The sequence below is a fragment of the Malurus melanocephalus genome, unplaced genomic scaffold (assembly GCF_030028575.1).
Source record: "Malurus melanocephalus ecotype Western Australia unplaced genomic scaffold, MMel_1.1 scaffold_8, whole genome shotgun sequence".
NCBI classification, from domain to species: domain Eukaryota; kingdom Metazoa; phylum Chordata; class Aves; order Passeriformes; family Maluridae; genus Malurus; species Malurus melanocephalus.
In genome coordinates, this window is record NW_026623240.1 from 6289694 (window position 1) to 6303402 (window position 13709).

At 37.3% G+C, this 13709-nt stretch overlaps 1 protein-coding gene across 2 annotated transcripts in view; it reads left to right on the forward strand.

Moving 5' to 3' along the window:
- ADGRL4 (adhesion G protein-coupled receptor L4) overlaps positions 1 to 13709 on the forward strand; it is a 71462-nt gene that overhangs the window by 39860 nt on the left and 17893 nt on the right. Inside the window, exons 4-13 of one of the 2 annotated variants that reach the window (XM_057375011.1) lie at positions 1914 to 2069; positions 2591 to 2661; positions 4358 to 4525; positions 4615 to 4798; positions 7044 to 7160; positions 8263 to 8453; positions 9689 to 9856; positions 11358 to 11561; positions 12619 to 12839; positions 12934 to 13000. In XM_057375011.1, the coding sequence (XP_057230994.1) occupies positions 1914 to 2069; positions 2591 to 2661; positions 4358 to 4525; positions 4615 to 4798; positions 7044 to 7160; positions 8263 to 8453; positions 9689 to 9856; positions 11358 to 11561; positions 12619 to 12839; positions 12934 to 13000 (1547 nt within the window). The remainder of the gene's footprint in view (positions 1 to 1913; positions 2070 to 2590; positions 2662 to 4357; positions 4526 to 4614; positions 4799 to 7043; positions 7161 to 8262; positions 8454 to 9688; positions 9857 to 11357; positions 11562 to 12618; positions 12840 to 12933; positions 13001 to 13709) is intronic. The other variant, XM_057375020.1, reaches the window with a different exon arrangement.

Sequence of the window (13709 nt, forward strand, 5' to 3'; positions counted from 1 at the left end):
ATGTAAGAGGTTATTTAAATGCCAAGAGTAAGAACTTTAGCCTTATGTCTTWAAATAACAGCATTKAATTATGAGGTGTCCTGTGTGTGGCACTGATTGTCCTTCCCTTTTCCCAGAYTGGTTTGTGTGTAATGTGGTTAACTCCATGACTATGAATGCTGAGATCACAGAAACCATACAAACACAGATAATGCAGAACTCAGTTCCTTCAAGAGAAACATTTGCAGTTTGGATCATTAAATGTGGGAATAAACWATTGTCCTAATGCAGACAACCATAATTTAACCTCCTAGTTTAAAGTTCCATGCTGGCACCAAGCCATTCAAACACGTTGCTTTCGTGGGGCTCTCCCTGCAGAGCAGGGGTGGTTGTGCTGGGGAGGGCAAATGCATCTCCAGCCCCACATCCCCTTCCTGTCTGTGCAGGARTCTAAATGACTTTTCCATGGGAGCTTCTGAACCTCAGCCTTTAAACACAGCATATCAGGTGCAAATCAGAGCCAATGGCTCTTTGAGAAAAATGAGAGTGAGGTGGAACTTCAGCCATCACCTTGAATCCCAGGGAGAGCTCTGTCCAGACAGACAGATGGCCCCCACATATCCTCTGATATTTTTTTTTTGTTTCCTAGATATATCCATAGACATGCCGTCTATTTTGCTTTTTTTTTCAATAATAACCTCATTACACATGCATTATTGCTCCTTTCTGTGCTCCTTTTTGAAAACCTTTTTGAGATTCTTGTATCAAAAGCAGAGTGTGGAGCTAGTTCCTAGATGCTAACAATGTATTTCCAGCCACCCCACAACTGCTTTCTGTTTGTTCTCAACGCCCATTTGGCTGAGCAGAGGCTTCCTGTCAGTTTAGGTAGCTCTTCTCCTTCACCAATCAATTAATCATTCCTTCTTTTTTCAGAAATTTCTTTCCAAAATTGAGTGCCATACCAGTACTTGACTAAGGTTATCATCCTCTCTGGTTAATTCATTCCCTGCACAACCTTTTCTTTCCTGCAGTTCAGTTCTCAGGCTGTTACTCTAAACCTGCTCATGACCCACTTCATTTTTCACRTATACCTGTCCCAAAGCTGTTCACTTTTTTCTGCTTTCCAGCACTGCACTTCACACTCCATTACTTCATTCTCCAGAATTATTTGGTATTGTTCCCAGTTTGCTTTCCCCATTGAGTTATTTGATCTTTATCCTTAGCCAGCCGAATAATGCAAAATAACCTGTACCCYAGCCAGGGAATTAGTACCCAGCTCTCCTAAATTGATCAATTCATGGATTACCTTACTGGAATTCTTGRTTTTACTCCTGGATTGTGCCCCACCCAGTTACTGAACTTGTCTACCTAATGGCAATTTATTATGAAGCACAAAAGACATTTTAGGCAAAGGTAATTTAAATATGGATTAAAAAAAMCACATGCCAAGCACTTTAAAGGGCACAGACTTTAATTCTTAGATTAACAAGATGGACAGAGTGAGCTTTTGCAGCATCTTTTTAAAGCTGCAAYTTAAAAGACAAGTCTGCAGGTTGTTTTTTTCTTTCTCTAACTGAGCTGAAAAAATCTAYTTAGTCTAATCTCTGAAAAATGGATTTCTGATGATTTGCATCATGCCAACCATTTTGTTATGATAGCATTAATATGGTTTTAAAACACAAGCAATGTCGTATTATATGGTAATAAAAGTGGTGGTATAAAAATATGATCAATTATGATTTATCTTTCTAATCCCTAAGTATTATAATTGGCAGGGGTTTTGCCATTAAGATTGTGGGTTTAGTTTTTGCTTTTTTTATTACATGAAATTTCATTATGAAACTGCTTGTAGTGTGCAGGGCTATTATCAACAAAGCAGCAAGGTGTTAGTCTGTAAATAYTTAATAAAATACAATTTCTCACGATATTTGCAGATGTAGATGAGTGCAGCAATGAAGAAACTGTTGCCTGTGGAGATCATGCAAAATGTGAAAATGTGGATGGAGGGTTTAACTGCTCCTGTAAGGAAGGTTATCAACCATCCACAGGAAAATTGCAGTTTAAGCCAAATGATGGCACTTCCTGCCAAGGTACATGATATTATAAAGGTTTATGTGTTATTATAGAGATACATCTTCTGAGAAACCCACCAGTGCCTATTTATCTTCAGTTAGATTAATCAGCAAGACATGAAAAAGAGGCAAGGCAGTGGCATCTACAATTCCTGAGAATAGAATAATTTTGTAAATGTATTTTTGCTAAGCAGTGTGATGAAATCCATTTGAAATAATGGCTGCCTCCCCACAGTTGTCAGATCTGTACTGCTCTCTGTAAATTCGAGCTGTCTCAGCTCCACCTGGGGGAGTCCCATGGAACGGGACCAAATTCTCTGCCTGAATAAAACAACAGCTCATTCCAATCCAATGCTATAACTTTGGCCAAGATAAAGTCTYTGTAATTGAAGTTTGAAAATGGAGTGCTGTGGTTTATGTGAATACATTCAGCATGCTGGTGATTTGGGGAATGAGCGGGACAAGAGCTTTTGCAATTAGTATATATTGAATATTGATTGAACTGCAATGTATAATTAGTTTCCTTCTTATTTCTACAGAAAATCCAAAGGCCAAGTGTGAGTTATTCAAAGATTGTATAGCTGAACATATTAACAGAACTTTAGCCAGAGTAAGTAGCATTGGTTTGTAGATTAATTTTCAAATCCTTTAATTGTTTCTGTTCGAAACTGTTATTTCAATTATAATAGTTCTTAAACAGCTTTTAACAAAGGCTCGAAGCATGCAATTGAACTTAAGCGTGTTTACAGAAGTCTTTTTAATAATTTCAAATTATTTGAACTGGGTTGTATGTTCTAATCATGATAATAACTTGCTGGGAATCTGTGTGTTTCATTTCCAGCAGAGTTCATGATGCATGAAAAATTCAGAAGTGTGGTAATCACTCAGCTGTTTCTGTAATTTCTGGAGTTACACATGGCTGCATTTACTGATGTGCAATTATTTGCTTGTTCAGAAGGAAAGGCATCAAGACAGCTTAGAAAAGCAATGTCAACAAGTGACTAAATAGAAAAGGGAGCCGTAACATCTTGGTGTGCTGGTTTGTTTACTCCTCRAAGGAGAGTATGTAAAGTGATACAGGATTTATGGGAACAAATGCTCTGGACTCAATTACCACTTCACCAGAAACAGAGATTCCTGAAGCAAATTAAAAATATATTAATGAATGCACTGTTCATTATTCTACAGCTACTGCTTTGTCTAATTTTAAAGGATAAATGAAGCATAAGCATAAATAAATTAAAAGAAATTGTTTATGTTTGCATTTGATATTAAGCAGTTTGCTGAAGTTCCTGGATCCAAAAAAGATATTAATTTAAAGAACCTTATTAACCCAGTGTTATATATACATTGTGTTARCATATTTTTTATGTTTATCTGCAATGTAATACATTATATCAAATATAATACCTGCTTACCACATGTAGGTGCCAAGGCATGGTACATGTAACAGCAGAATCTTAGAGTGAAGGTTTTTTTTTTTTAAATATATACTCAAACTAAACAGGAATTATTAAGCCAAAATGCTTTCATGTAAATAACTGTCAGGTTTTTTGCCTATGTTCTAGCTCTGTTCAGTTGCAGTCAAAGACAAAGCAAAACACATAAAAGCTGCTCAGCAGCAGAGAGTAGAGATCATACAAAATCAGATGTTGGGTTTTCTTTTAATTAGATTTCAGTATTGTGAAGTAAGAATTCTTTTCTCATTCAGCCATGAAATGTGGAAGCTTAATCTTCATCTAACCCTCTCTTGCCTATATTTTTAAACTAGCTGTTTCATGTAAGTGTGTTTAGCAGTTTATAAGCTGAAGCACTGGAGGAGAAATAGRCAGTACAGTTCACTCAACTACATGCTTTATAATTTGCATTTGAGAAAAAACAACTAAAAAATATACAAACACTTCCCATCTGCTCCCACCTCTTCAGTTAAAATCTGAAAGTCAATAGAATAATGCAGAAACAGAATAATCAAATCACTGATATTTAATTATTTTTGCAGAACATTTACTAGTTCACTTTGGATCATCAGGATACATAAACATGAGCTGCCATAGGGAAAAAAAAAAGGTGTAGTGATAGCACATRAATTTTTTTAGTCATGGTTGCTTGTTAAGGTTATACTATACATGTATAACATCAATAATTTATTGGTCAACCTGTTGATTGAGTGGGGGTATTCACACACAAGTGTCTTACAGGCCAGAAAGTAAATTCRCAGAGATCAGTCATTTGCATTGGTTTTATTTTCACCTGCAGAAATATGGCTTTACGTGTTTCATTAAGATACAAGTTCTGCCATTTTTCAGATTAACCATCTAAAAACACCTCTTGAGAAGCTGCAAGAAATTAATAAAAGTACCTTGGGACCACTGTTACCTGTAGAAGTGGTTTCATACGTTGAAGCACTGTCCTACTCATCGTGGGACACCGTGAGTGACTCTGACAGCGAATCCCTCCGTAACACCACCATGAGYGTGAGTGCATCAAACCCTGGAGTTGTGGGATTTGTCCTCATTCCAGAGATACCATATGACTCTTCTCAAACACATGCTTTTGTTTACAGGTTTTGGTCAACACCGTGAACAATTTTGTACAAAAAGACAAAATCACAGTCTGGGAAGCTTTACCTGTAGATAACCAGAGGAGGAGCCTGACTAAACTGCTGCACACGACAGAGCAGGCGACACTTCTCATGTCACAGAGCTTCAAAAAGACAACCCAGCTGGATGCCAATGCAAGTGACATAGGTAAGATAAAGAACATTAATCTRAGATATACTTTAGATGTGGACTAAACTGAGGAGTTTTACAGCACAATCACAAAGATTAGAAGTGGTGTTATGTGAAAGACACAGGTGTTAATTTGTATGATTTTCATAACTAGCACCTGACTTTCAGTGTAGGTATCACAATTTTCAAAGACTAAACATTTGAGTCCAGAGCAAAAAAAAAAAACAACAACAACAATTTAGAGTGTGTGGGAACTTGTTTTCAGATTCTCCTTAAATCTCATTATGGACCTACTCACACAATCTGGATTCATTTTATAAACACAGAATTATCCTATGCATCTCATGTTCTTAAAAGCACCAGAGGAACAAAATTTGGATTTGCTTTCTATAGATTTTTTTTACTCTTTTTGGTGCAGTGATTATAAATTATAATAGTTTATAATAGTTCGGAATAAGGATTGTACCTAGTGAGTTTAATCTTGAGTAGCTTTATCTCAACAGGAATTTCTCATTTTAAGAGGAATTCCCCAGAAGGAGAATTGATCAGTCTAAACTTCGCCATTTTGGTTTCCTGCCTTCTCCCTGTGTGCTGGTGTTTTCCCACCAGTGCCTGCTGATTTTCCTGTGAAAACAATAGTTTTACCATTCCTTCACGGASAGCAGAGTAAGGCTAACACCAGCCGCTTTTGAAAATCCTAATAAAGCGTGGCTGATTCCTTTGTCAATGGCCACTCTTTCATCTTTATTTTTCCGAATGTCCCCAAACTGTATGTGATCTGATTTCTTATTTTAGATTTGGTACAGTCCTTCAGTGTCTCTCACTGGCTTGCTGTTTTGTATGATGACTTGATGACAAAGATTCCTACTGTGGTCTCGAGGCAGGTCAAACCACCTGTTCTTTCCTCACCTTTCTGAAAGTAAATTAGACAAAGCGATGAAAAAGTAGGGAGGGATGTGTATCATGGCATGGACTCTGTAGAATCAGATTTATGTTATTGCAGAGCATTTCTGGGTCTGCAGCAGGTCCAGAGCAGTGCCAGGGCTGTCTGTAAAGCCCTTGTGCCCCCTTCTCACACCTGCCTTGTATGAAAGCAGAGTCTCTCGTGGTCACAGAGCTGAGGCCATGGAAGTCAGGAAGAGAGGATTTGGGTGCAGCCTCCGTGTAACTGAGGATATCAGTCACCAGGGTGACAGGAAAAGCTGATAAAGAGAACGGGGAGGAATTCCCACGTTGAAAGGTTAATGATTGTTTGGCTTGGTTTTGTTCTAAAATGGTAAACTGTATGAGCTCATTTCCAAATTGGACCAAACAATACTATTTTTTGTTATTGTTTTTCGGCATAAGTAAATTTTTCACAGGTCTCATATGTGCCACACACAGAGCTMTTTTGGGACAAGACCTGCAACGTCACCCCTGTCTCTCTACTGCTTTTTGGTGTGAGCTCTTGAACTGCGAGCTTTTCAAAACTCCAGCCAAAGAAAACTATTTGTTATGCCCTGACAAATTTTCTGACAGCTGGTCTATTGAATAGCTCATATTATTTTTGTGTGCTGTGCTATAAGCAATGCAGATGGTCTAGCTTAGTGATATTCCTCCATCAGTCAAGTTTTAGATTTGTTTTGTTTTGTTTTTTTGAAAAAGGCCTGATTGACTTCTTTTTGTTCCCATCCTGGATGATTGAAGCGCTGCACCGTAATGAAGCAAGTAAAGAGCTCAATAGACTCTAATGTAGTTTTTGTCCTAAGGGGTGATGCTTGTTTGTTTGCTTTTTGACAAGACACATCATTAGTTCATGGTGCAATGTGCATTTGGTAGCRTGGATAGATAACCATAAAATATATACCTCTCAAAAATTGGCTTTTATCAAATGCTGCTATTCAGTGGAGAATTTTATGCTTTCCTTTTTATAATTGTGATTTGTGGCTCCTTTCAGAAATACATTTTAATAAAGCAATAGCTCTTCCTAAAGTAACCTACTTGTTTTTTCCAGTACCTAATTTAAGGCAARGTAAATAAGAGACTATATTTTTCATGGAAAGAGTACAAAGTATGAGAGCAAAATGTATGCATGAAAATAACAAAACATAGACGTTTAAACAAACATGCTATACTAATGACATTTTTCTTGAAATATTTTTCCCATTGATATAGTCTTAAAATTCACAGTAATTATGCAATCCAATAGCACATTTATTAACCCAACTCTAGATTACGGTAGGTATAGAGCTGTGATTTGTACACTATTTTTCTTCTTTTACAGCACTCAAGGTTTTTGCTTTTGATTCACACCACATGAAACACATTCACCCTCATGTACACACAGGGGGAGACTACATAAAGATCTCTCCAAAGAAGAGGAGGGAACCTCACCCAAATGGTAAGAAAAAAAAGGTTGGAAGCTAGGTGGGTTAATAAACTCCTTGGATAGTCTTGTACCCACTAGAAAACTGCCAAATGTGCAGTTTACCAWGGCTGAACTTCTGCACTGCTAGCTACAAAAGAGACAAGGTGTTTTTATCACCCTTTCTCCTTTATTGTCTCAAGACTGACATTTCTAACMCATCCAGTGGCACAGTGAGTATCAGTGAGTTTTCCCACTGGATTTTGGTACTGCAGACCTGAGCTTTATCCTTTCCTCAGCCATAGATCCACTGTATGACTTTGGACTGGCCCCTTCATCTCTCTGTTACTTCTCTTTCAAAAATTGGTGCATCATTTCCATTTAGAGGGTGTCTCACTGAGTCAAGAACATGTAATCTTTGGTACCAAAACCAACAGGACCCAGATCTGTCTTGTACCTGAGAGAGCTACAGAAAAGGGCTTACAACTAKTGTTGCCACTAAATATAAATGCATGTATTTAAATATCTCTGGAATTAAACCACATAATTTAATAAACTAGAAAAGATATTTTAAATCCTCATCTTCAATCTAATCTGTATCTCACCATTTATCAATATCTAAAAATGTGGTTTATTTTGGTACCAGGGAGAAAGTCACTACATTTTGTAAGACCAGCACTGAATCCTAAAACACTTTTTTTCTTTTTCCCTACTTGTATTCCACCCTGGGTCCACTGTAATGGAAGTCAAAGCAGGCCAGGTACTTCAGAGAGGCCCAGCATTTACTTCAAGTCTGAGACCTTTTAATTTATTAGACTTGACACCACGTGTGTAACCAGTCGCAGAGCAGCAGCAAGCATATATTAGTCTAGGAAAAATATATATACATATATCTAATTAGTATTGCCTGTGCGAACACACATTTTTATTTCTAATGCCAGTTATGTTGTTTTAAATAAAGCTATATTTCATTGTCTCTAAACCATTTTTATAAGTATTCCACAAAGGCTCCATCTGCTTTGCATATTTTATGCAATGGCAGCAATAAYGTCTATTGTTTATTGTCTCCTTAATGTCTTCAATTTTGTTCCCCTATAAAAASCCACAAACTCCTAAGCGTGGTGTGTTTGATTGATAGGCACCRTTGCAGTTGTCTTTCTGCGGTACAGCAACATCGGTTCTCTGCTTTCATCACCTAAAAACCTCTCCAAAGATGCTGCAGAGCCGAGGCACACAGTGAGCTCAGCAGTGATCGCTGTTGCAATCAGCTCAAACCCACCCACACTCTATGAGCTCGAGAAAATAACATTTACCTTAAAGTATGCCAAGGTAAGGGGGTTTTTTATTATCAGCTTCGAGTAAAAACAAAGCACTGGCTAATYGTTTTATGTGGTGTAAGCATACCTGCAGCACAGGATAAACTGAGACATCATTCTGTTGTTTGCTGATGTGGGGTTACYGTTTATGACTCTGTTCCGATTAATCTCAAATGTGGCATCCTAAGTGCAACATACTAAATATGGCACAGAGGAAAATCGCCCTAAAACAAGGGCAATAATRCCATCTTTGCTGGGTTCTAGTATGGATAAAATGTAGATGCCTGAACCAGAGAATATTACAGGATCTTGACTGATCTGTACTTAGGTGGGGGTTTTTGGTAAGCATGCATACTGAAARAAAAGGAAGAAATGCTTCAAAGTTAATGCTAAAAGGTAAGCTGGAGTTAGGGGGTAATAGYAGAACCTGTAGTTTTGAAGCCTTGTTTTTTCTGAAATCTGAACACATTTATTTAAAACTGGGAGGTTTACTTCCAGCAAATACAGATTTTTGGGGCTTCACTTGTGAAAAATCAGTTTAGGTGGCACAAAGGATCATCAAAAACATAAAAAGAAAAAAACTATAGGGAGGCAAGCAGCAGGACAAGGTGTTAACCTTGGTTACATAGCTTTTAAGTTTGTTACTTGCCTTCTGAGTTAGAAATCACCTCTATATAAATTTGTATAAATTTATAAAGCCTACACTACAGTGGAGACTTAGTCTTTGACTAGATTTAGTAAGCACTAACTGTACTAAATAATACCAATGTTCTTACTCATCGCTGCTGTGTAGCAGGTGATATAGCAGGTGTGATGTGACCCTGGCTTTATCCCARATTGCTTTGTGAAATGCACAGAGCAAGTCCCAGTTTTGGACCTGCTCATTTGGAATGGATGAACATTGTGGCTGTAACCTTGGAGTCCAGTCCATGTTCAGCAGGTGCAAGTGTRCATATAACAATGTTTTCAATAGGTGAAAATTCCAACATCCCTGCAAGTRCCAGAAGGGTTCAGTAATCTGATTAGACTCTGTGTTTGGTGGGGGTTTAGCTGTGTGGATAAATTGCTTCCATCCCCAGCCATGTTTTAATTGCTTGGAATAGGCCTTGCAGAATGTGTTTTTTGTTTCCCTACCTCCCAATTATAACAAGCAATTTTAATGAATTGCACGGTCTAGCGTAAGAAAGGTCTCTTGATGGGAAATATCCTGCCTTTTGCCATCAGTAAAACATCTTGTTTCTGTTCCAGACTGCAGATAAAGACATTAAATGTGCATTTTGGAACTACTCAGACACAATGAATGGCAACTGGGCTACAGAAGGCTGTGAGCTGACACATTCCAACTCCACTCATATCTCATGCAAATGYAATCATCTGACTCATTTTGCTGTTTTGATGTCCTCAGGTGGCTCTGTTGTAAGTACTATTTTAATTTAGTGTTTTACCTGGTGCTTTCTTCTGTTTTCATTCCTTATGCTTTTATTTTAGTGCAATCTACATACTTACCCCCCTTTACGTTGTCTCTTGGTTTTGTTCAGCAAACACACAATTTATTGTGCACAAAGCAAACAAAATTCCTCCCATATGTGTTTGAATTTCCTTATGTCCTTTCTGCAGTATTACAGAGCAGTGATGCAGCAAAGTATCTTGTTCCAAAAACACAGTCTGTTGTGCTTATTTTTGGAGCATTGCTTTTCATTTTAAATCTCACTTTAAGACTGCTGTGGGATTTATCTGCCATTCATTGGTGGTCAGTAACCATATGGCCCTGAAWTTCTGTCTCACAAAACTTTGCCACCCATTTTTCTAACCTTGGCATCKAAAAATCTGCTTTAAATTCTCTCTGGAGGGTTTGCAGCAGCATAATCAATCTGAAGCTTATGACTATTAAACATGGACATTCACGATCAGCACAAAGTTGGGAGAATGACCATTCAATTTATGTTTTTCTTGTATTAAGAAACCCCATAGATTTCCAGGGTCTCAGTGGGGATCTGCAGGAGCTCAGGAGGCAGCTTTATAAGGTATCAGAACTGACAGCAAGGAGAATATTAGCATGAATATACTGTATTGAGACAGTTCTCTCACACTGTGAATTTCATGCTGATAGAGGCTGTTTCCTGGTTGCTAAATAGCATCCTAAGTCTTCAGTTCAAATTTAAAACCTTTGCAGGTACTTATACAGTTATTTTGAAAAGAAAGGCTGGGAGGTGAATAATCTCTCATCCTTTATTTAGTAAAAAAAATACTTAGATGCATTTCATGGTCAGTTGAATGGTATCCTTTTGCTGATGTAGTCATGTATTTCAGAGATTCTTTGTTCAAATGGCAAACAGCAAAAGAAATTATATTCTTATAGAGAAAATATTCACATCCGATATTAAAATATCTTGTGTTCCTTTGCAGAAAGTTCATGTTAYGTATCTGGAATAGCATTTGCTTGAAGTGATTGTTATTTCAGAGTCTTGTTTTGATCATGTTGCAAATTCAGTAAGACAGTTATTCAGTTTTGCTTATCTAAGTCACTGCTGTGATAAGTCCTTTTATATTAGAAAATGTTCGTGTCATATTAATATATGTCCTAGTGCAGTGTGTTTGTCATTCACCAAAATGATCTGATTTTGAAAATCTTATTAGGAGATACTGATGTTAATAAAAAGTTTTGTTAAGAAATATCAGAAAATGCAAGAGCAGGAATATATACAGTTTATTACTAATTTCCCCCAGAATTATATCTGTCTCACAAAAACCCAATACTTTTTAGATTATCCAGAGTGTACATTTCCAGTGAAACTCTACAAACAGTTTYGATTAATATTTTGTAGAAAAGAAGAAAAGAGCTGTATTATAGAATGAGGTCTTTCTTGAGAAGGTACAAAGCTGTTCTTTTTAATACTATATTATAATTTTCCCCCAGGGTGGTGCAAATTATAACATTCTTACAAGGATCACTCAGCTAGGAATAATTATTTCGTTGATTTGCCTCTCCATGTGCATTTTCACATTCTGGTTCTTCAGTGAAATTCAAAGCACTAGAACAACAATTCACAAAAACCTCTGCTGCAGCCTTTTCCTGGCGGAGCTTATTTTTCTGATTGGAATTAATATGAACAATAATAAGGTGGGTAYTTTTCACTTGTGTCCTGAATTTCTATTGCAAAGTAAATATACGGTATAAGATACAATCTTCCTTCTGCTCTCTACACTCCCTACCTCCAAAAGTGACCCTGATTTCCCAGTGCAGTGACAGGAAATGCAAAATTGTTGTTTAAAGAAGTTTGGCCTTTGTCTGAGCTGGTGTGCACTGACTTTGCTCCATGGGTTTCACTCAAACTTTGTCACCTTTACTGAGACTGTGATCTCAATGTGTTCAGCATTTTCACTTCTCAGATCCCTTAGGATGCTGTACAAAGTCACACTGGTGGCTCCCAGTTTTCCCTAAAATCCTAAAGGCCGGAGCTTCAATCCCAAGCTGACATCTGACATATTGAGCAGTTAGGTGGAGGACCACATTCCTTCTTGCATGTGAGGTCTTCACCTGACCATTTTGCTTTTCAGAAAGCTAGGCTGTTGATTTTTGCATCTCAGCTTAGCTTTAGGAAATAAAATAATGCATAAATTATCAAAATTTATAAGCAGCTGAATAGGATTTAAAATCACTTGAAAAAAATATAAACTGTTATCCCTGAGGCAGCACTCCAGTATTGATGGATTGAAAAATACCATTTTACAAACATATTGTATAACAAAACTTATTTCAGAAATACTTCCTGGTGATTACAACATTATCAATACAATCTTGCCTAATTACAATGTTACCAAAATCACAAAAATGAGCTTTGTGAATATCAAGCATATAGATTACTCAGCTATAATAATAGGATCGACCTTGTCGAACCATTCAGACAGTTTTTCTGGGAAGACGTGCACCAATTTAAAAATTCAATTTAGTCTTTTTGTTTTACCACTTGCTACAGAAAACACTCATGAACAAATGTGCAAATGGGTGTAGGCCAAGTTCTCATCAATCAGCATTACAACTGGGCTGCTGAAGCACAATCTTAGAGTCACTTGGTTGCTGTGCATGTACTATTATATTATATTAGTTACATTTATTATATCATCTTGACAAAGGCCTATTAATAGAAYTATGACTCTTGCTTTCTCTGAATTTCTAGCTCTTCTGTTCCATCACTGCTGGACTACTCCATTATTTCCTTCTGGCTGCTTTTGCATGGATGTGCATTGAAGGGATTCACCTGTACCTTATAGTTGTGGGAGTCATCTACAACAAGGGCTTCTTGCACAAGAATTTCTACGTCTTTGGCTATGTCAGTCCAGCYGTGGTCGTTGGAATCTCTGCTGCACTAGGATACAAGTACTATGGCACCACAGAAGTGTAAGTCACTGTTTCTGTGTCCAAATCGTCGTAGAGAAGGAGACAATAATCCCAAAAGCACATTTCAAGGCATTTTCTGCTGTTTAATTTTCAGATGTTGGCTCAGCACTAAGAACAACTTTATATGGAGTTTTATAGGACCAGCATGTCTAATAATTCTCGTAAGTATAATTTTARTTTTTTATTGTAGTACATAAAGCCAATAATAAAAGGTGTTTAATAATCACCCACCCACTGCCAGCATAGCTGTGAGTGCTAATTATAGGGCAGAATTGACTAATTTAGACCTTTTTATAGTACCTCTAAATTATTTATATGCTGTACATCTAAATACTTTACTAGTCTGAAAAATGAATGTTTGACTAAAAAGTTCAATATAATATCAGAGGGGACTTTTTTTCTCACTCTCTCCCTTTTATCCCAATGGTTTGAGAAATTCTGTGAAGCATTTCTGCTTTTTACAGAGAAGCATCTTTGTATGTCACTGGTGTCGCAGCATGGCTCAGCAGGAGGTGTACACAGACACCATCCTAGCAGACAGATAATCTGGTTTTTCAAATGTTGTGTGACTTAATCTCTTATCAGTGATCRGTCATCTTGGTAAGATTAGACTGTCATCTTTGTGGTTTTATCACTCGCGTGTACCCTGTCATCATCAAAGCCATTTTAAACTAAATTGCGACGTCAGAGAAAAGAACCCGCTATTTCACACGGGCAGACAAGTCAAGTATTGATAGCCCCATTTCAGCTGTGAAGAGGGCCTTTTTAATTCTTATTGGAAGTGGTTTCAAACCTGCAAATTTGGCAGGTATTATGTGTTCAATTCTGAATSGAGGTGTTTTTGGTGTCTCAGGAGCATTTCTAAGTGCT